General features: G+C 42.1%; 2 protein-coding genes across 2 annotated transcripts in view; both read right to left on the minus strand.

Annotated features, from left to right (window-relative positions):
• Positions 1-6,878: 6,878 nt before the first annotated feature.
• Positions 6,879-16,073, minus strand: hspb8 (heat shock protein b8). Its single transcript, XM_070905050.1, has 3 exons — positions 15,650-16,073; positions 12,434-12,497; positions 6,879-7,053 (listed from the first exon to the last, which is right to left on the minus strand). Exons 1-3 carry the CDS (start codon positions 16,071-16,073, stop codon positions 6,879-6,881), a joined length of 663 nt encoding a protein of 220 aa, XP_070761151.1.
• Positions 16,074-19,926: 3,853 nt separating this feature from the next.
• Positions 19,927-23,643, minus strand: part of srrm4 (serine/arginine repetitive matrix 4) — a 55,148-nt gene continuing 51,431 nt past the window's right edge. Inside the window, exons 9-13 of the mRNA XM_070905126.1 lie at positions 22,882-23,198; positions 22,478-22,672; positions 21,735-21,836; positions 21,461-21,616; positions 19,927-20,191 (exon numbers count right to left, since the gene is read on the minus strand). Coding sequence (XP_070761227.1) covers positions 19,927-20,191; positions 21,461-21,616; positions 21,735-21,836; positions 22,478-22,672; positions 22,882-23,198 — 1,035 coding nt within the window. The remainder of the gene's footprint in view (positions 20,192-21,460; positions 21,617-21,734; positions 21,837-22,477; positions 22,673-22,881; positions 23,199-23,643) is intronic.

The following is a 23,643-nucleotide window of genomic DNA, read 5'->3' on the forward strand; positions in this document are numbered from 1 at the left end:
AGCCAGAATGCATTTAACGTTACTGCAGCTTGATTTTTTTTAGCTGTTTTCAATTACACATATTTCTGTGGCATAAAAACAATATCAAAATGTCAGATTCAAGCCTTTACTCTTACTCTTTCTGCACTTTGAACCAGCATGCACAATACCAGGACCCTGAAACTGAAGCAACTAAATGGAATTCAGACATGATTTATTATTTACATCTGTGATTTCCCTGTTTTGGCATTTCAAAATGTCTGCCATTGTCCTATAATAGTTATCTTACTTTCATTGGCTACATGAACTTGTTTTCCCCAGAGACTTATATCACTCACCAATGAGATTATAGATGTTCTGAAACCATCAGTCACACTCAAAATATTGTTGACTTTTTTTGATATTGGCTGAAGTGAGCCAAAGCCTTTGTGATAGTTGATTTTGTCAAAATCACTGCTCCGGGTGTGAGACTGCAATCAATCCAAATGAATAAATCAAGATAATGTTGCGGAATCAATAATAATTTCCTCCCAGTCCATAAATCCACCTTTTCATGCTCCATCTCTTCAGTTCCATTTCAGTCCATGCAGTTCAACCTGGAAAACTCTGAACCTACTAATAAATTAGTCTCTAATCACCTTGTGACCAATCATCTATTTTACTACACAGACAAAGAAAAAAAGTGTTATAAAAGTAAAATAGCAAAAGAATTAAGGGTAAAATTGGTAGTTTACGCATTTATTGTTATTTAACCTCCTAAGACCTGGCATCCACATGCGTGGACATCACATTTTGGGTTATACCATAATACTTAATTCTGCTTATATGGAAATTCAAAATTGTCCCCGTATGCAGAACCACATCATGTCAACAGATGATGCTTAATTTTTATACTTATCAGGTCCCAATAAGCCCAAATAGCAAAGAGAAATTAAGATAGAGCTTGGGTCTTAGGAGGTTAATTTAATCGTAATTGCAGCTCATTTGCCTTTTCTCTCCATTTTAGTTTTCACATTCTATGGAAGTATTTAGTGTGACTGTGGTGAATGGTGGAATAGCATCTTTTTGCAGCAGGAAATTTACAAATTTTGGATACATTGGGACAAAATTTCAAGGTGAAGTTTAAACGTATCTGTTTCTGTAAAAGCTGTAAAATAATAGCCTTATTTAAGTGTGGAAATGGATGAAACTCGTGTATTTGATTTAAAATAATTTGTCAATGTTGTATAATAATCTTTCATACTCTCTGTTTGTATTTCCGCCTTAGCCTTCCACGCCAGTTTTGAAGAATAGCATGAACATCTTGGTGCACTGTGGGCATATGTGCCTTTAATGTGAACAGGATGGAAGTCTCTTTTGATGGTTGAAACAGAGGAACCAATTTTTCAGGCAAGTCAAGCAGCAGCAGAGAATCCCAATTTAACCTCTCACCGCATATCCTACAGACAGAATCTGTGGGTGAGGCATCGCACAAAGTGTCAGAAACATCTGTTCAATCTCTTTTGTGCTCCAGTGGACGGTATGCCAAGATCTCAGGGCACACAGCTCTAAAAATGAAACACTGACAAGTCTGTCACACTTGATAAAAGAGGGAACAATAATAATCCAGTTGAAACTGCCGGGCGAGAGAAAAATGGAGTGGAAGGGAGCTTTGTACACTCAATACACACACATGCCACTGAAACATTTCAGATAACACAAAAAAAGAGCATTGTTTTTGTCCTTCTCAGCCTCTAGTAGAGGTACTTCATGCTTCGGACAAACCGCTGCCACTGTGTGTCCTTTGAGATGTGAAACACAAGGTGAAGAGACACTATCAGTGGCTCATGACAAGACTGAGGAGCCCAGTCACCATGGACAGAATAGAGTTCACTGGGATGTGAGAAGAATGGTCTTCAGGCAACAGATGCAACAGTTCAAACACAAACTAGCCTCAGCCAACTGCTCGCTATTTGCCATTGTGCCCTTAAAAGTTATAAATACACCTAATTAGTCTGCTGCCTTCTTCAGGCCAGCGAGAGGTAACGGCCTCCCCTCCACACCCATCACCCCATGCCCACACACCCTTCTCATGGGATCGGCAGGAGTGCTTAATAAGTGCTAAAACAGACAGGAGCACTATATAAAGCCCCTCAGAGAGTTCTCTGTCTCATCATCCCCAGCTTTGGCGAATCTTTTTTTTTTTTTATCATTCCCTCATTCATTAAGGAGGTTTTAATTGCTGAAATTTCAGCGAGTCAACCCAGAGAGTCCAGAAGTTTCTCTGTGACTGTCATCAAAAAAAGGGCTGCCATTCTTAATCTTCTCAGTAGGTTTTTTCTTTCTGTGTAATTTTATCTCTTAAAACATGAGTGAACAGGCCAAAACAGAGCTGTCATGTGGGGGGTATGGCGGGGGTGTCCCCTGGTACCCCCTGAGAAAATGGTGGCAGTCCAGCCGGCTTTTCAATCAGGATGTTGGCCTGCCGCCTTTCCTGGAGCCAGGGGACCCTCGGTGGATGGACGTGGACCTGCTCCAGAGGAGTTTGGCAGCCTGCTCCTGGCCGGGGTACATACCCGCCCCGCTGTTTGTGCCCTACATCTCTGGGTCTATGCATCATCCCGGCCAGAAGATTAGTAAGGAGCAGTACAAGTGGAGGGTCAGCCTGGACATGGCTCACTTCTCCCCCTCAGAGATTTCTCTCGGCATCAGAGACGGGTTCCTGGAGGTCGGAGGTACAAAACATTGCCTACAGTTCTGTTAATTAAACATCTTTAAAAGTTCATTTTATTAACATTGCTAATTACTTTTACACACAGGGTAGTTTCTACTCTTAATGAAGTATTAATAATCTTATATATCTAATATTATTATCTCAAAGAGTAACAGAGTTATCTAAATAGACTTCTCTCACAGTTCACAGAATAAACCCCTTAAAACTAAACGAGGATGGAAAGGAAGCTGAATGTAACAAAATTAGAAAGCTGCTTAAATAATGTGCTCGGGGAAATCAGAGCTCTGTGACAGAAATTAATTTCTGTGTTGAGTGGTTTCTGTGTTGCTTGATTCCTCTGTGTGTCCTCACATTCTTCCTCATAAATGGTAATCCATCCCCAGGGAAACACGAGGAGAGGCCAGACGAGCATGGATTTATTGCCAGATGTTTTACAAGGAAATACAGGTATGCAATGTAAACACCGATATTAACCTGCAGATGATGAAATATCCACAATTTAAGCCATTCTAGACAGCAGTCAGCAGCCAAGAATGCAGCACGGAAGGTCTGTTTTTGACAGTATCTAATCTCTAAAATGCTCACTGAGCTGAAAAATGAGATATTATGTACATCAGCTTCAGTATTTGAAAACACTGGTACTTTGTATGTAGAGACGTTGTAAACACAATCGTGTTGTTTTCAGGCTCCCATCTGAGATTGATGCTACCAAAATCGTATCCACACTTTCGGTTGATGGTATCCTGACTGTGGAAGCTCCAGTTCCCGAAACCTCCGTTCCTGCTGCCATCATCATTCCCATAAAGGTGATCCCAGCTGTGAAGTTTATTTACATTTAAAGGTTTGGTAGATATGCTTATGTGCTTTCTTCCTGAGAGTTAGATGAGAAGATACCACTTACATATGTGTTCGGTAAATGTAAGTCTACAGCCAGCAGACGGTTAGCTTAGCTTAGCATAAAGACTGGAAACAGGGGGAAACAGCTAGCCTGGCTCTGTCGGAAGGTAACAAAATCTGCCTCCCAGAACTTCTAAAGCTCACAAGTTGCAGGTGTGCTGAACTATTTAAGGGCAGCCCCCACATTTAAACATCTGTTTTTTACACTTTGGTCTTTGTATTTGTTTTGAATTAAAAAACGAGATATAACGGGTTACTTAGTGAGCTTTATCTTCGGAGAGATCCAGGCTAGCTGTTTCCCCCTGTTTCCAGTCTTTGTGCTAAGCTAAGCTAACCAGCTGCTGTAGCTTTAAACAATATTTACCAGGCACATATGAGAGTGGTCTTGATCTTTTCATCTAACTCTCAGCAAAAAAAGCACATTTCTCGAAATGTCAAAGCATTCCTTGAAACTGATTTTCAAAATGAGTTCTGAACAATATCTGATGATTGATTCCAATCCAATATCCCTCTTGGGTGTCTACTTATGAAAGGACTGGCATACAAATTCAGGACTGAGATTGGGCATGAAAGCAGACCTAGTTGAACTTTGATCACGACCACTCCTTTCATTTCACTGCTGACATTTTCTACATATTTATGCACAAATGCAGGTGGAGCTGGAGGCGACCGGAGAAAAACAGGAGAATGAAGAAACCCCTGATACAGACCCAGATAGCTTCAGAGCACCAGAGGCCCCAGATTTTCCATCTGCAAAAGATGATGGGGAAGAGTCTCCACTAGAGGTCCATGGTGATCAGGCCCACCCTGGCAGCGCCACAGCTGGGCTTCAGCAGCATGAAGAGAGGAGGGAACAGGAGGAGGAGACCCATGAAAAGCCAGCTGGAGAGTCCCACCCTTCAGTGCCTGCAGATGGCAAAGGCACAGAGAGTCTTCAAGATTTTTCTAAACACCACGAACCACTGGAAAGCCAAGAAAGCCCAGACACAGACACGTCCAAACAGCCGGAACACAAAGAACCAGCCGTGGATGGAGAGATCCAGGTAATGGCAGGCTCAGGGGAGGCTGCTGAGGAGATCACCCAGCCTGAGGCGCCGGAGCTGGGCATGAGTCCACCGAGCCAGGTCCCGAGCCAGGAGCTGGAGGCTCCTGACATAAAACAAGAAGACACTGAGTAGAAACACAAATATCGCTAAAAAGTTGCACACATCACATATTGACAAATACTCAAACAGCCTGCATAGCTTGTCTTGCACCAGTTCTACAGATGCTTTTTAGTCAATAGATATAACAGCCATATAACCATGCTGTCTTTGGAGCTCCAATTAAACAATAGCATGTGAAAATGTTAAATACTGTGTCGGGGTTACCCATTATTTCTACATGCTTGCACTTCCTCTCAATTGTAAAATGAATTGTGTGGGATCTATGTGAATATGCCTCCGTTTATGAAAAAGTGATCACATTCATGAGCATCATACTCATAGTTGCCTCTGAAAATACGTGAGTGCAAAATTAAGATATAGATTAATTATCATGCTTTATCATGCTTTTGACATTAATCAGATACTATACCTTTGCACAGCTGTGCATTAGTCACTTCTACATGAGTAAACTTGCCAAAGGAGAAACTGGCGTGATTCCAATTATGCTGTTGCCATGGCAGCACAAGTCCACACATATCATCTAATACCAATAAATACAACAGTTTATATGAGCTGGGACATCACACAAAGCGGCGCCTTTGCACAGCCAAAACTGTGGCGGCCTTTTGTTGTTTTCACAGCGTGACTCCAGTTTGGAAACTTTTTTAATTCAAACAGATCATCCCTCTTGATTCCAATACACAGGGAAGATTACATTATTTTGTAATCACGCAACATGCAAAAGAACTGCCCCAATTTTTGCACATGCATACAAAAGCTCTGGCGGTACTGCCTCTGTGCGTTCGGCCCATTCTGCAGCACACAGCAGTGCCAATCTCACCCAGCACTAAGCCCTCTGCTAATCTGCTGCCCAATTCCTTCTGTTATCCAACAATAACACCACAGGCTGCCTGGATCTCTGGAACCAGGCCCGAGAGTGGCACGGTTCTCAATAAAAAGACACAGATGTTAAGACACACTGGGAGATTGGCTGGACACTTTTATTGCATCAGCCAATACAAAGACATCAACAGAAAAGAAGGCAGGAAACAAACGTCTTTGGCATACGAGTCAGTCTGTCCGCTCCAACAATCATGCAGCTGTCTTCCTGAACGCTCAAATAGAAAAGAAAAATGCAAACCATATTGCAAAACCAGAAACACGTCAGATTAATATTTATAATGAATTGGCACATATTAAAGTATATTTACAATACACTTTGGTAGAATACAGTATTAATGCACACAATTCACCCTCTAATGAAGCCACAAAAGGTAACTTACTTTCGTTTCTTGTCAGTTTAAGTGACATTCATTAACTCAAAAGATAAACAACTGTGGAAACTGAAGGAAGTCAAGGCACTCAAGTAGATAAAGGCACATTTTTTCTAAACCAAATAAATCACATACAAAAGTTTGATGCAAAGACTGTTCCACTAAATTAACTGCATGGTAATATAAAGGCAAATTTTATTTTTGAGAAGTTCACATACAGTGTCATCAACTTGGTGGTTATTAAGAATGCTATGACTTATAGTGTATCAGTGGCCCAACAGCTTTTGTGTAACCTCAGGATACACCCATATATAATATTAAAGCTGCACAAGGAAAGTTAACACACTAAAGCTGCAGCTGTTTGAATATCTTCAGTGCCCTAAAATCGAGCCTAAAAAGCGGATTCTGGAAATACCTTCAGAACAGCAGTAAGAGCTGTTAAACAACAACAAACATTGCCGGGTGTTTAGGTTTTATAAAAACGGATGCTTAACTCTGTGACTCAAATGTAGAGGCACAAACTGGAACTACCAGAAATTATGAAATGTTTATCAAACCAGGTGATCTGTAATCATTTTGTAATGAAAGACAACATGGGGACAAAGTAGAATGTCTTAAGTTTCGGGGTCTTCTTTGAATTTTGAGTTCACGTTTAACATGAAAGAGAAGCATCTCTGTCAGTAGGGAGAGGAGGCCACGTTTTGCCTTGTGCAGCTTTAATAAGGACAAACAGAACTTACCTATTTCCTTTACACATTTTACACATTTTAATTCCAGGTGTCTAAAAACATGAAGCTGAAGGCCACACATTTCATATCAAACTTGTAATTGTGCAGGATGATCGGTTATGTTAGTCGGGAGGTGGGGGGTTTAGACCATAGGGGCCTCTTGGGGTTTTGGGGCCTCCACTTCCAGTGTGTCGCCACCCTGGGGGCCCTCGTTGCTGAAGAGGTAATATGGAGGCGTCTGCCGAGCTTCGATGATAAGGACGCCCTCGGGGGACAAGGAGGCGAAAACGGTCAGAGGGTCCACATCTATCGGGATCCTGATGAAGCAGAGGAGAATAGAAGTGAGAAAGAGCACACGGTTTGAGTGTTTTTTTTTAATGCAATGGCAGAAGTTTAGATGTTAAGAATAGCAGAAGTTTACTTGGTGGAAAAACTGTAAGCTGCTGTGTGCGTTCAGGATGTTTAAAAGCACGAGTGGGAGGAACAAAATAAGGAGAGCGGTGAGGAGAAACAGTCTGGAGAAACAGTTCAGTTCCTGCTTGGAGGTCATGCAAAACTCTGTGACATTTTCCTCCATAAGAGCTGCTGTGCAAACATTGTTAAATGCTGGGATTCTTTATTGACACTTTCGTCAATACCCATAAACAGCCTGCAGTCGGATGATTTTAGCGCTGTGCGTCTAGGGGAGAGAAAAAAATGACTTGGCTCAGGATCCTGACTGTTATTAAACAGTCCTCCTTGGCTAGCACTCATTCTCACACCCAGGAGGTGAACTGAAAACCATCAGGAGTTTTCATTAAAAACACTTCAGCACTGCGACAAAGAGGACGGAGAGAAAACACACAGTGGATCCAGGTGTGAGGTTTGCAAAAGCTAAACCTGATTCCAATTAATGAGAATCTGTCTGCAGAAGTTTAACACCTGTACATTTCCAACAGTGTATACGTTCCTAACCTGCTGCTCTCATCTGTCATGTGGGCAACAGCTAATTCTGTCTCTGGCATTTTTGCTTTACGTTTTGACACTTTTCATGCAGAAAATGTTAGTTTTTCCAGAGCAGAGTGGGATAATTGGCTTTCAAAACATGCAGGAAGAAGTGTTGACGGAAAATCAGCCAGAGCTGCAGTGTGTAAGGGTTCACTTCCATAAAACTGCATATACACTTAACGAGGAACTATTATATTTAGTATTTATACTTAAATGATCAAACTGGTTTATTTCAAACTTATTTTCACCTGGAACGAAAGTCCTGACCTGAATGAAACCTGATGTAGAGGCAAGCACACGGAGATCCAGGCAAACTCTGTTCGTGGCCAAATATGGGTATTGTAGGTTTTGTGTGCGAGCAGCCAAGTGTCTTTGGGAGTTAATATAAACATCAGGCTGCCCCGTTCAGAGGAGGAGACTGTGGGTTTACCCTCCATTTAATTAGAGAGGACTCTCCACTGGCTTCTCACTCCACCGAGAAATATAAGTCAGAAGGGACTGAAGACTTCACCTCACAGAGGCAGACAAACAGGGGGGTCACGCCAGGTCTATTTGTGTAGTCAAATATCACACACAGTGTCTCACTGAGCGTCACAGGTCCACTTCAACAACAGACTCACAGCTCAACTTCACAAAGACGTAAAAGAAAGGAAAGTAACGCAAGGAAAAAACACAAACTGGATTAAATTTAAGAATCACATAGAGACCCCCCCCCCCACCCCCTCCTCAAATGCCAGAGGATGCAATAGGAGCCATCGGTGGGAAAAAGGCAATTACAAAAATAAAAGAGAAGGTTGTAACAGTAATAGAAATACACTCCAACAGTATGATTATAAATCCAATTTAGATAGAACAAGACCAATACAATGTGTCCAAAGAGATAAGTCACAGGAAGTAGGTCACTGAAAATGTCTTCACGCCGTTCCAAGGAAAAGGGCTGTCAGGTAAGTATGGGGTTGGGTGGAGGGTAAGTGGACGGAGCAGCTTGGAGGATGTGTGGGGGGAAGGGTAGTTTGAGAGATGGAGGTATGAAGACAACACTCATATAGAAGTATATATATATATATATATATACTTTATTTCTATTTCTCAGGGAGCTAAATGCTGATGTTTAGCAGGTGTAATCCTGCTGATGGACTCTGTTGGACTCTTAATCACATCCCATTGCAGGTATAATAATTGCCATGTTTGCCATCATGGCATGCTAACATTTACTAACTAGCACTAAACACAAAGTATAGCTGAGGCTGATGGTGAATGAACTGATGGTGGCGCCATAGCGGAAAAGTTAAGGGATCACCAAAGTTATTACAATTCATCCTGTAGGAACCACGAATGTCTCTACAAAATGTGGAGCCGATAGATGTTGAGACATTTCACTCAAAATCACCAATGTCAACCTCATGGTGGCGCTAGATGTGATGGTGGGGGATCACCAAAATCATCAGTATTCACCCTCTGGGAACCATGAATGTCTGTACCACATTTCAATCCATCCATTGGCTGTTGAGATATTTCAGTCTGAACCAAAGTGGTGGACCGACTGACGTTGCCATCCATAGAGCCGCGCTAACATGGCTACTAGTAATCTAATCTACTGGTCAGTGTAATACATACTTTAGCATTTCAAGTCGGTGTAAGACAGTATTAGTGTTGAATAGCTCACACACACACACACACACACACACACACACACACACACACACACAGGCCTACACATGTGTCAGTATCTATGCCCCCCCCCCCTCCCACCTTCCCTCAATGAGCCAACTGCTGTGAAGCAAAGTTGTCCCTTCTGACAAAGTCAAATCACTCAGCTGGCCCATTACGTGGGACTCCGGCAGAAACCTTATCTGTCCAAGCTCGGGGAGTTTATTTACTTCTGGCAAGCGCACGTTTTATCTCACACATTGATTTTATACAGCTGCCAACAAACTGTCCAATATGCTTTTCCCCCGCAGAGATGCTGAGGCGGAGAGAGACGAGCCAGTGAGACCGGACAAGGACATGTGGACCGAGTCCGTCCGGTAGTATCATGTGTCTCACGAGGACAGAAACAGAGGCAGAACAAGTGATTCCTCATTAACAAAACCACTCACACTGAAGACTTTCACATACGAACAGATGGGAGTCACATGACCTGTGCTTTTCAAGCTACCTTTGCCCTCAGAACTGATTTAACAACAACATATTTGGTTAATAACTGACACATTTCTCACTTTTAACCACCCTTGGACCCGGCTGCATTACATCATCAGTGTATTCTATCTATTAACTGTTAGTATTAGTACTTTTTAGGAGAATCTACTTTCCTTTAATCTGCTGTCTCCCCTGCACATAGTGCACTAACTTGTTGCTTTTATCTGTAGGTCATGCATGCAGTGGCGGCAAGTAACATTTATAAAGTACACTTACGGTAGAACTGTACTTACTTAATTCTGAGGTGCTTGTCCATAAAAAAAAAATCACATTTCATGCTTCTTTATACTTCTAATCTACTACAATCAGAGGAAATATTGCATTTTACATTTTGTTACTTTGCAGACAAAGGTAATCAAAATGTATGTAAAGTGCTACAACATTAAAATGTTTCTACATCTGTGATAATAATCCAATGATATAATAATATATCACTCTGAAAGGAAACATTCATTTACTCTACATACTTTAAGTACATTTTGCTGATAATACTTCCATAACTTCACTTTCACAATTGATCAATCTGCTAAGTATTTTATCAATAAAGTTTCATAAATCTCATCTTCAAACTGCTCGTCTAGTCTGACCTACAGTCCGAAACCAAAAGATATTCACTTTGCTATCATATAAGATAAAAGAAATGCTGCAAGTCCTCACAATTGAGGATTCATTTTCTGTCGCTTGACTCATTGATTAATCGACTAATCGTTTCAGCTCTACTTCACTTGAGTAAAGTTTTGAATGACTTTCACTTGCCATGGAGTATTTTTACACTGTTTAATTGATACTTATACATAAATAAAGGATTCACCAATGTATACATGTGGGCACTGGGGCTAGTAATGGTTTTGTTTAGGTAAAGTGAATTGTAATGGAGTAGTAGCAGAAGATGAAAATGCTCTTACTTTACTATGTAAGTACAAGTACCTCAAAACTGTACTTAAGTACAGTACTTGAATTACTTTCCACCACTGAATACAAGAAAGGTTTATTGCTATTATTATCATAAGGAACAGAAAGAGAAAGTAGCAGCGCTTCAGTTAAAATGAATTCTCAGCCACACAAACTAGTAATGTGACTTCTCTGTGCTATCTCTCGCTTTCATATTACCGGAGGATTTGGGTATCGAGGTCAGTTATTTATATATGACCCCCTCCCCTCCACCACCAGAACCCCCCCTCTCTATATATCCAGTCTGTCAGTGGTTTTAGGCTTTGCTCAGCTGAGGAGAACAGGCCTGATCTGAGAGGGGCTTTCCAATTAAAAGGATTGTGATATGAACAGTGCGGGGCTAGCACAACTGCTTACTAATTAGCCAACAGGAAATTAGCAGAACTGGAGTGACGCGCCAGCGAGACGGCGATTCGCACCAGCGATTAGCGCTGCTGTTTGAAGTCTTCCCACTGCCCAATTAAACGAGCAGAGGCAGAGAGCCCGGCAGGTTGTGGAAACTTCTGTGGCCTGTTTGGCTTGGACGAGTTACAAAATGATAAGTCTACAATATGTAAGACATCTGTGCAGTCCTGCTCTGTACACACCAATACTTCTCCACGTACTGGCTGCATTTCAGTATTCTAGTGTTAGTAAGTGTTGTTTTTGTCTGTTTGGAGTTGACACGTTTTGACTGGAGAGTTGTTCTCAAAGCTGATATGACTTTGGAGCAGCTGTTCAAAACTTTTTAGAGTGACAGATGAGGACTCGAGCGAGTACTGCGATAGTACTGACTTTTACATTCTTAAGAGATAAATGAAGAGCGATGCAGGATGTGGTTAGCTTAGCTTCGGACCAACTAGCTTTTCGTTTTCAGTGTGTTTTGGGTTTTCTGTCCATGTTTTAAGCTAAATGCCTATCTGTTACTATACTGGACAGTATCATTTTTTACACATTGTCATGTCATTTGTGTACATGTTAGTATTTACCAAGCAAGGTAAATTATTATCTTAAAAAATAGCTACGTATTCCTTGGTTCCCAGTCTTTTTTGCTTTTGACCCCTTAATACAAAGACATGTCTACTTATTTCCCTTGGTTTCGAGAGTTTCTGACCACTGGCAGCACTGTGGAGCTATGTTGTACACGTGGCTCCTGTCTGTCTAAACATGGATGTAAACAATGTAGGTTTATAACTTTTAAGTAAAAATCGGTTTTGCAAATGTTTTATTCGGAAGGAAATGAACTCAACATGTTTGTTAGACCTCAAGGACACACAATGTATTTTGGCGATGTTTAACTTTCAAAACTCTATTTTGAAAGCTATTACAGATAACTAGAGATAACTATCTATTATAGCTATTAGAGATAACTTAACCAACAGTTTTCATGGTTAATAAATTGCCACTTCAGAATTATATCAGATCAAACGGTGGACAAACAGCTCTTTATATCTATATTTCATTATCAACATTTATTAGTTCTGGAGTATGTGGTCATAAAGCCCTTTGTGTCCATAATGTACAGAATCACAGTGGAGAAAACAACAAGTGTTTAATACAGTTCAGTGAAATGATACTCACTGTATCTTCTTTGTGAAATTCTTCGTCACTATGCCTCCTTCCTCCTGCTTCTCTTCATGTTTCCCTGTTTTAAACAAAAACCCATCAGACCAGTGAGTGAGTCGAGTAACCTTCAATAACTTCAGACATGATTAAGTTCTTAAGACTTTGTTGAGGTCATGGATCATAACTGAGTGTCACCAGTTCAATAGGACGTATATACATATTATGACACGTTAAAAGCATCCACGGGCTTCGGTGTAGATGTAAATCAAAATGGTGTTGATGACGCTGAGATCACAACATGTTTCATTTGGCACGTCTCTTAGCTTTGGGACCTCTGGGCGGATTGCAATGAACATGTTGACATGATGAAACACCTTTTTGATTCCCTTTTCTTCCAGGAATGACTCCTCTGACACTCAGACATGTTGAAGTTGGGGAGAACAGCTAAGCCCGGAAACCCCCCACCTCCTCCTCCACCTTCTCCTCTGTTTATGGCCGCTCTATCTCTCGGGCTTGCTAACAGCTGCTCTGGGGCTGCTAAATATCACTGCCGCCGCCAGCAGCGTGGCCTGCCCCACCCCTTCAACCCCCGTCTGCACTCCAGGCTCGACTATGCGCTACCTTATACCCCCGCAGTGACGTCTCCGCCTGCCCGAAAGTGCTGGACTCCACCAGAGATCCGAGGGTGGAACAAAACTCCAGAGAGAACTGTGCTAAGATCACCGGTGAAGTCATGAGATTGTTATTTAAACCTCGTCATGACTTAAGAGCCTCCCTGAGATATTTCATGAATAATGGAGGTTTGGTCAGAGAGTGGTCCAACAAGGCGCTGCCTTTCCAAGTTTTTAAGTGTCTTATGACAGAGATGCCAAATTCCAGATGCTCTGTGTAACGCTGTTCTGGGAGGAGATCTTTTCATGGTGGATAATGTACTAAAAGGGTGTTCTGCCTGTAATAGTATCAAGGACAGGGCTGTAGTTTTCACATTTGCAGATGAAGCTTTTCAACACTTATGCCTATGTAGTTTGTTTATAGTTGCACTAATCAATATTTTTACACAAAGGATCTAAATGTGTAATGTCAAAAAGGTGCTCGTTGTGACGAACCCACTGAGAATCATCACCAAGTTCCCCTCAGCTCTACAGAGCATTTTAGTGTCTTTCAGCTTAGCGTTTTTATTTCACGGGCCCCAACTTTACTGCTTCGATTCACTCTCATCAGCCTCATTTTCAGTGGCAGCAGGAAGCCGTTTTAAGTTAAAAAATAAGCCCAGATAAACTCACTGATTGCTATCTGGCCTGCATAAAAACGACAAAGCTAGCGACTAGCGGGTGAACGTAGTGGGACATTTAGAGGAACACAGGCTGCTATAGCTAGATGCCCTATATACACATTACAACGGTTGCATTACTTCTTTCTGTAACAATATGTATCTGTACTGTCCCTGTTAGCAAACAAATGAATAAAAGCGGACGGAAATGTGAATGAATACTGGTTTATGCTAAGTGCTGCAATATTACAGCTGTAATGTTGACTGTCTTCATGTCAGTCTTGGATTCTATGTGAGATTAGTCTGTCCAGTACAAAACTAGGCTAATAAAAGTGCTATTTATACCACCAATCCAGATTTTAGTAAACCTTATTTAAACCTTTAGTAAATTTTAGTAAACCTTATTTCCTACCAACTTTCAGTAAGATTCACTAACATTTACTTTTAGTGATTTCTACCAGGAGGAAACGCTCAGGTGAACTCAAAGCGACTGATTCGGACACTCAGTTCATTCTGTGTTAAACATTTGTTCGTTCATGTGCTGAACACCTCGAACATGCTTGTATCACACTCCCTGTCACGCTTTTAGAAACAGGGTCGAGTCACCGCTGCAGGCAGGCCCAACATGGCGCTGATTGAATGACCCAACTGGCATACCAACAACGTGTTTATAAAAAACTCAAGAGTTGGGGGGCCTGCTGTCCTCTGCGGCCCCTTCAGCCCTGGGTATCCCTGGAATTCATCTATCTTTTGAAGCACTGACATGAGGAAGCAATTTCTGCAAGTTACCCCCATTATCAGCCACTGAGCTAAAACGTGACGCCAGCAGACACAAAACCTGCACGAGGGTAAAAGTGTGATCCTATTTCCAGAACATTCTCTCCAGTGTTTAGTGGCAGCGAGCGGCTTGTCTTATTGTAAACAGAGACTGTTGTCACGGCCTTGCTTTAAATCTAAATCGAGCTCATGGGTGACTGAGGGAGTGATTCTCCAGGAATCTGAAACAGGTGTCTAAGCTAGAGGATCTGCCTGCCAACGTGCGAGTCCCAGTCCCACAAAATCTGTCCCACTCTTCCATATTAAGTTATTAATGTTGAGACCACGTTATACCACAGTGGCTTTCATTGTACTGCTTCAATTCTGCTGCCAAAGAGAAAGAGCGGACAGAGTGAGCATCCTGAGAGATGCTCAGCAAGGTGGTGCTTTGTTTTTGAGTAATTCTGGCTTTTGATATTGCTGGACTGCTGCTTTTTGATCACAACTTTTTTGTGAGGTTCAATGAAAATAAAAGATATACTGGAGGGATAAGCAGAGGTTTTAGAAATATTGAGTCCAAATTCCCTCAGTGAAGAAGGAGTGCTAAGAAAAATCACCAGATAAGCTTGTAAAATGTTCCAATAATTGAATCATTTTGTTAAAAAATACTGCAAATGTTCAATTATGCTTTCTTTGAAGTGTAGGTCTAAATCCACACAGCCAGAGAGGCGTTCCTGCTAGAGAAAACAATATACCTTAATTTCCTTTTAGAATTTAATATCTAAAAAAATTCATATTTATAGATGTTCTGAAACATTACAGAAAGTAAATCATCAAGTAACAATAAGCACTACTGAGGGCAATGCCTCAGTGGCAGCTACAGCCCTGCAAATACGTGTTTTTCACAAGCAGATGATATTATTTGTCCCATTTATTTCGTTTATATTTTATTTAATGTGTTTTCTGTGCAATACGCCATAAAGTCGAGTGATTATTTTCATTCTAATGATGTATTTGACCTATTAAATCCCCATTTTAAAGGCACTTTATACAACTGACTTGAATATTCCTGATATTAATCTGATGGTTGTCACAGGTGGGTTCACTTTGACCTCTAAGGAAAAGTTGAACTTGATGATAAAGTTTTGTATCCTCCTGAAAAAGTGTTTAAATGAAGTTTCCTCTGCGGCAGCATCCCAACTCACCTGACACTTCTACAAATCCGTCCCTCGTTTTGACGTTTAGTTCCTCTGGTTTGAAGCTGTGGACGTTCACGCAAACTTTCCAGGGCTCCCCCCCGGTGGTGGTGGGTGAGCTCCGGGAGGAGGGCTCGCCGTACCGGCTGGTGTACAGCGTGGGGCCTCCCGTGGACTGGCGCGAGGGGAAACCTGTGCGTAAACTGCTGCTGAAGGGCGAGGGAGTGAGGCGCGTGCTAAGCCGGCCCGGCCGAGCCCAGCCCGGCCAGTCCATCGCCAGATCATCGTGGAAAGGTGGCATCCCAAAGTCATCGTCCATAAACCTCGACGCGAGCTGCTCCCTGAACGGGGACTGCTCTCTGAACGGTGATTCTCCAAACGGGTCCCTGGGAAACCTCTGGCTCCCCATGGTGTAGAAGTCTCCCTCTGCCATGTCCAACTGACTCAGGACCAGTTCAAGTTCTGCTGTTCGTGCCAAACAACCCTGAACCAAAACTTTTTTTTCTTTTTCTTTTAAAGTCCTACCTCGTGTCTGTGTGGAAAACTTTATCTCTTTCGGATCACGCGCATCACCGTCACGCGATCAGCCACCGGTTGTTGCCACAAACAAACTCCTCGAGGTGAACACCGACTTTGCTAAAACCTTCAAGTGAATTCCTCCTGGCTCTGGGTTTTATACCGGACGCCGGTTTCCCAGACGGTGAGTCGACACGGAGCAAGTGTCGGGAAAGTGCTGGGAGGGCCTGGAGAGCGCGCGCACTGCAAAAAGTAGCCCCCTCCAGAGTGACACACGGTGTTCAGACGTTTCCAGAAGAGAGAGCTGGAGGAAACAACGCGTAGCTCTGATCCAAACAAAGACTTTCATCTGTTTATTTGGGTCGTAAAACAGGCTCAGACTTCAATTAAGATGAAATGACTCTCTGATGTGGATATTTCTTGCAGCGCAGGCGCAACAGCTGACCACAGAGCAGCCTCCTTTTTTACCAAATGAAGTTACTGTCCACCTGTCACTCACACAGACTTGGATCTCCCTCCTCTCGGTGACTCACTGGCTCTTTAATAGAAAATAACGCAGAGCTTCAGGTCAAACGCACTGATGTCACACTACAAATAAAACAGCAGCTATAAGGAGTCAAGTTTGCGGAGGCGGTCTGTGGTAAATAAACGTGTTTTCAGAACACAACACAGGACTGCGGTGGTGTTTTTATTCAGAACATGACTTTATATATAGATTATTCTAAACACGCAGTGAAAGGGAAAGTTGATTTCACGGGGTCATGGCGGGGACAATTCAATTTCCAGGTGAGACGTTATTACAATGTGGAGTTCACACTGACACAAGGTTCAATGTGACAGTATGAAAAACATGCTTTTGCAATATGCTCGTTCATATGGAAAAAAAACAGGGAGCGTATGCATAATTTAACACTGAAACACTTGGATCACTATTGCTATATGACCTTGTTATTGGGAGTTTTAAAATAACAAAAGACATGATCAGATCTTTAGCACGAAGACATCCAGAGTCCACCTGATGCCTGACTGGCATGTTGTCTTCTTTTCCTCTTTCACTGCTCAATGCATCACTACCAACATTTAAACATCCAACAAGGCCCGAATCACATTCTGTAAATCAAATAATCATAGCTTTTGTGTAATCTGTACAATGCAGATGCGTATTTACACCACGGTAATTACATATTCAAAATTATTTTGCACAAGAACTGATGCAAACTTTACATTGTGAGATGGGGAGAGGGCCGTTGGCCTGGGTGCCCATCTTGAAAGTTCACCAACGTGACCGCTCAAATCTTCCCCCGGCACCTGGTCAACGCTGGTTGACACGAGTCATCATCAGTTTAGAGTTCATGAATGACTTTCGTGCCAAGTTCCTTCCTCTTCCGGCGTCGCATTTCCCTCGTTCGTCCAATTTAGTTGACATTCAGGGAAATAAGCTGAGAGTATTGAGTGCATAGAGAGCCGTCTGTCAGGCCTGGAGCGGTTACACAGACAGGATGATGGATTTGAAATGACTGAGAAACATAACTCTCTTAATTATGTGGAAAGGCAGTTTCAGACTTTTTTGCAGATTCAAATTCAAAGCAGCCTCGAGAATTTACTTTAAAGAAATTGTTTGACATTTTGGAAAATACGCTTATTTGCTGTCTTGCCGGGAGTTCGATGAGAAGACTGATACCACTCTCGCATCTGTGTGGTTAATATGAAGTTATGATCAGCAGCCGGGTTAGCTTAGCTTAGCATAAAGACTGGAAACAAGGGGAAACAGCTAGCCTGATTCTGTCCAAAGGTAAAAAAAATCCACCTACCAGCATCTCTTTGTTTAATTTGTTTAAAAACTAGAGTCGGAGCAAAAAGTTGTGGTTTTATGAGGAGTTATATGCCGGACTATTCCTTTGCTGGGTGCAGTGACTGTGAGGTTTCCGGGCAAACAGTGGAGAGAAAAGTCAGGCCACATAACAACATGTCATTTTTACACTTCAACACATGAGATACATTTTAATAAGTGAGCTTTAGAGGTGCTGCTAGGCAGATTTTAGTAACCTTTTGACAGAGCCAAGCCAGCTGTTTCCCCATTTCCGGTCTTTATGCTAAGCTAAGTTAGCCCGTTGCTGGCTGTAGCTTCATATTTAACAGACACCTATGAGAGTGCCATCAATCATATTTTCCAAAATGTCGCACTTTTGCTTTCTATAAAGCACCCAAAAGGAAAAGAAAGAAAGGATCTTTGCTGCCATTCCAGTTTTTGCTCCTCCGGCTTGTGAACATCTGCTTCTACTTTGAGGTTTATGTGAGAGTAAAGTGGCAAAACCCAAGAATAATTTACAACAAACCAAAAATAAATTACAGCAGTGTCATAAGAACGATAAATTGACAGTGTTGCATAGAAAGATTGACCACTACTGAGAGGGACAACAAACAAATAAATATTAAATAAGTAATAAATATGTATGGTGCCGCACAATTCAAAGCTTGACCCTCCGTTGTGATATAACTCAAGAACAAAAACACAGTTGATGTTTGTGTTCCAGTGTTGTAGCATGAAAACGTTATTCAAGTAAAGAATCAATGCTATTCATAAGTTCAGACTTCTTTTCAACATGTTGCAGCGAAATGAGGTACAGCCTTTTCTTTCTGTGCCATCTTTAGAAATCAGAAGTATCAAATAAAAACTCAGAAACTGATTTATAGAAGTACAGACACCCCAACGTGACAGTTTCAGCATTGAAGTAGATAGAAAAGTCCATTATGTTTACCTTTAACGTGTCCTTTTCCCAAAACAAATTCATTACATGTTTTATTTGCCGTGAGCTGACGAGAAAGCGTGACGATTTTATCAAAAGAAATCCCCCCTCCCTGTCCCTGCACCATGTTTCTATCGCTCTTTGTTGTATTACATGGACTGACATTTCAATTGTTCTCCACTTGATCAGACGATAAATTAATTTGACATTTGAGCTGACAGGCAGTTTGCTCGCCGTCAGGCAACCCTCGCCGTTTCATTTTTCAGAGGAAACACGTTTGTTCTCCACCTTGTGAAGTGCCGAGATCAGAGCAATAAACCTTTTCCTTATTCCTGATAACGATCCCTGTGAAGCCATTTGTAAACACTCGGATCAAACGGCTCAAATGTTACATCAATACTTCACTTCTCTTCTTCACTTCAAAATCTGTAACCTACAGACCTGATGTGGGACAGTGTTTACCAGGTGCATCTGCGCTTGCATTAGCCAACACATTCTGTATATTGCCCAAAATAAGCTGTTTCAACTCTTCTTGGTACCCTCAGGCCTTATAAGGTACCATATAACTATCAATTTTGAAATAAATATTAAGCTGTTAAACAATTTTAAAGCATTCATTTAAAGAAATAATTTAATGTGAAGTGCAGGGACATAAAAATAAGGAACAGCAATGTTAGTTAACCAAATACAGGAATACTGTTTCTGTCTTCTGTGAAGTTTGTATTGTAAATATCTAAGAGATGAACAGTCTCAGGCCGGTGTGAGTGCTGATGCAAGAGGATGCAGTACGAGAACAAAACAAACAAACAAAAAGACATTCAGTCTCCAGCGGTCTCTGTGGGCAGAGTTAACAAGACTGCATCAGTGAAAGACGTGGTCGGACCCCTGCTGGGACATTTCCACTCAAGCATCAAAGCTTGGAGCTCGGAGACGCACGCAGTCGATTTCTCCAACATCCTCCGTTCCCTGCTCTCAACTGGAAACACGACCGGCGCTTCAGTCCCTCAATGTTCTCTGAGAAACCTAATGCCTGGTTTTGTTGCGTTTGTTCATCGAATCGCGACTCCGGCTGCGACTGCGGGTCCCAAAGATGGAGTTCCAGGATGAACTGCGGCTGTAGCTCCTGTAGGAGGAGTAACTGTGGCTGCGGCTGCGGCTCCTGCTGATGCTGTGGACCGGGCTGCGACTGCGGCTGCGGGTGAAGAGGCTGCTCCAGGACGACACGCTGGTGGACCGACTGGTGGAGGACGGACTGGGTCGGAAGTAAGGGATGGGTCGCTTCCTGGCACTGTGGGGAGCCAAAAAGGTTAAGTGGTGTGAAATTGATAAACAGTAAGAGAATTAAAGCTGCGTGAATCAGTATTTTTATAAGAATCAGGAGGGGGTCGCTCCACTGATTTGGTTCACTCTCACCGCTCTCATCAGTGTCGCGGGCAGCTGTTTTCAGCAGTAAAAGCTCGAATAAATCCACTGTACGCTGCCTGCTCAGCACCAAACAGGCAGACAGACAAAGTTAGTGACTAGCTGGCGAACATAGTGGAGCATTTAGCAGCTAAAGAGCCTGATATTTCGCTCAGGATGTGCAGAGAACAAAACAGAACTTAAAGGAATTTAAACAGATGGCCTCAAAATAAATGGTAATATTGCTCTGCTGGATGTGTAAATAGGCAACTGTTAAGTCCCAATATCAATATTATAGGGTGTAAATGTTCTATGCAGCTGATTGTGCTGCCCCCTAGTGGACAAAAACACCAAGTAACGTTGGTTTAAAGACAATAACTCAACATCCCCACTCCCCAAAAAATCTTTGCATTACAAAGATGTTATAGCTAAAGTGTTAACAAACAAGTGTCTATTTATACATCCAGACATTTGCATATTTTGTCTCCACTATGTTCACCAGCTAGCCGCTAACTTTGTCTGTCTGCTGCATCATAACTTTATTTAACCAGAAAAAGGCTTCACTGACTTAAGAAACCTAAGACATAAGAATGTCCAGGCCAAAAGTTGAGGGTAGTAAAACCAAAACAATGAGCTGATGGATGCTAAAACGCTTCACACTACACGTAGTCATTCGGCCCATAATTAATACACAAACACTGAATAGTGCGGCTTTAAAGCAGCGTAGATTAATAAAGCAATAACTACATAAAATCTCTTGTTTCTAATCTCTCTGCGGCTGTCGTGTTCTTTTGTGCACATTTCTGGGTGTCTGCTGTCAAAGCGCAGTAAGAAATGAATGGAAACTAAAGCTGACTGTGTGGCTGACAAGATCAAAAAAGTGTTTGTGCTTGTTCTTTTTTTTTTTTTTTTACATTTCAGATTTCCTGTGTTCGCCATCTGCTTCTTCAGCACCTGTGGTGACTTTAGAGCTGACGGTTATCTCATCCTCTGGCTAAATGCCATTTCAAGGTACATCGCTCAGCAACACGAGGGAAAGACCTCAGGTTGGGTCCAGCTGAGGGGGAGGAGGGTGTGACCAGCAGTACATTTTTGCTGCCTTTAGGCATAAAAAAGTATATTGTAGCTATAAATAACCAGGCTGGGGAAGCTGTACCTTGTGATTCTGCGTGCTTCCAGATGGCTTGGTGAGTCTCTCCTTCTTTTCTTCATAGGAGAGTAGGATTTGCGTCCTCGTCTCTTCCCACTAGTCCTATGTGCATGCTTCACATCTGTCTCTTGGGAGCTAGTTGCTCTCTTTCTGTCTCGTAGTCTGGGAAGCAGACGTAACAATGTGAAAATTTAATCACCAAAAATATTAATATATATTTTATATATATTACACCTCTAATGAGGAGTCATTAGCAGCTGGAAGGTTTCGTAAAGTTCACCTGTCATCGCTGTATCTGGAGTAGCTTCCTCTGGAGCTCAGGCTGGCCACACTGCCTCGCCGCCTCACATCCGCTGAATAACTTGGTGAGCGCGAGTACGAGCTGGCGACGAGAAAAACGACAATTATCCACTGGAACTGAACGATGCAGCAGTAGCTATAAAATGTTGCGCTCATTTTTATGCAAATTCATGAAATTTTACCAAAGTATTGGGACAAATTGAGATCTTGACCTGATGGTGGCGCAATAGAGGAAAAGTTATGGGATCACCAAAGTCATTTTAATCCATCCTGAAGGGGACATGAATGGCTGTACCAAATTTCATAGAAATCCATCTAAAAGTTGTTAAGATATTTCACTCAAAACCACAAATGTGGACCTCAAGAAGAAGTCAGGGGATCAGCAAAGTCAGTAAGATTCATCATGAACCATGAATGTCTGCATTCTATGCTCATCCTCTGGGTACCACGAATGTCTGTACTAAATGTCCTGGCAATCCATTAAGTATTTGTTGAGATATTTCAGTCCGGACCAACTTCGTGGACCGGCCAAAAGACTTTGCCAACCCTAGAACCACAACACAAGCATCTTCTCTTTTCCACCTGAAGGGGAAAGAGATGGTGTCCCAAATTTCCACTTCTTTATGTGCAAACTGAAATAGATGTGAGTGGAAATGTACATACTGTAACGTGGGTATTAGTGGATGTTAGTTATGATGTACAGCGTAAAAGTAGTTAACCCACCTGCAAGATGACAGCGACAGGCTTCGAGAGTAGCGTCCGGAGTATCTGGAACTCCCCGTGGACCTGCTCCTGCTCCTGCTGCTGGATGGCCGCGTTTTCCGTCGCCTTCGAGACGACTTGCTCATCCTTTGTGAACAGCTGGAAGTCTTTGGAGATCTTACAACTTCTACCCGACACCCCAAGGTTATCTGCTGTCTGTGAAGAAAACACATTAAGACGTTTCACGGCTTTGAGTGATAAAGCCAAAATAGTTTCCTTGCTTGTTTTTAAGAAACGCTCTCCCTTATTCTCACTCACAAGATGAATATTTCAAAAGAGGAAACAGAGCATGGAAGATAAACAGCTTGCAATTTTCCTGGGAAGCATTCATTCATATGGATTATTTATTATGAACACAACATTACCTCTTGCCGTTTCCACTGAACAGGGTTGCAGACAAGCCGTCCTCCCCATACGGTTTGCACAAGGAAGCGTAGCTGGTCACAGAGTTTCCTGAATCAGAGACATTGTCTCTGTCAGCGAACTTCAGCTTCTCTGGCGAGGCCAGACGGCGGTTCCTCTTGTTGTCGGTGACACTTGCCCGAGAAACACCAGTTTTGCTGGATGGTGGCGAAGACGTGTCATTCCCAGAATCGTAATCGTGCGGAACTTCGGTCCGGCTCGATAAATGCTGAGACCCTTTTCCGTGTAAGAGCTCGCTTCCAGGTTTTGACGACAAAATCTGCAAACAGACAAACAGGCTGCAGCTTAAAACCAAGTGTGTGTTGATAAATGGAACCTGCTATCTGCTTTGATGCACTGTGAATACTCTAGTACAAAGGCACATATTCCCTTGAAAACACAGAAAAGAGATTTCTTTTTTTTTTTTTCTCAGGACAGAGAACTTTGAAAGATAAAGACATCATGCAAATTTAAAGCATGCGATTAACCTCGAAAGAAGGTCTGAACTCAACTAAAGTCAAAGAAATCAGCAAGAAACAAATTTAGATAAAGTAAGTCTAAACTAAAACAATTATATGAAAGGAACAACAAAAGAGCAGAGAAGAAAGAAAAACTATGCGTGGAAAGATCTACCGGCTCTAAGTCGAGTGAAGAGAAAGAGAGTAAACAATAGCCCCATTGAAAAGCCTCATTTAAAGAACATTGAACAAACATCACAAAATGGG

This window comes from Enoplosus armatus, chromosome 4 (assembly GCF_043641665.1).
Source record: "Enoplosus armatus isolate fEnoArm2 chromosome 4, fEnoArm2.hap1, whole genome shotgun sequence".
Taxonomy (NCBI): Eukaryota; Metazoa; Chordata; class Actinopteri; order Centrarchiformes; family Enoplosidae; genus Enoplosus; species Enoplosus armatus.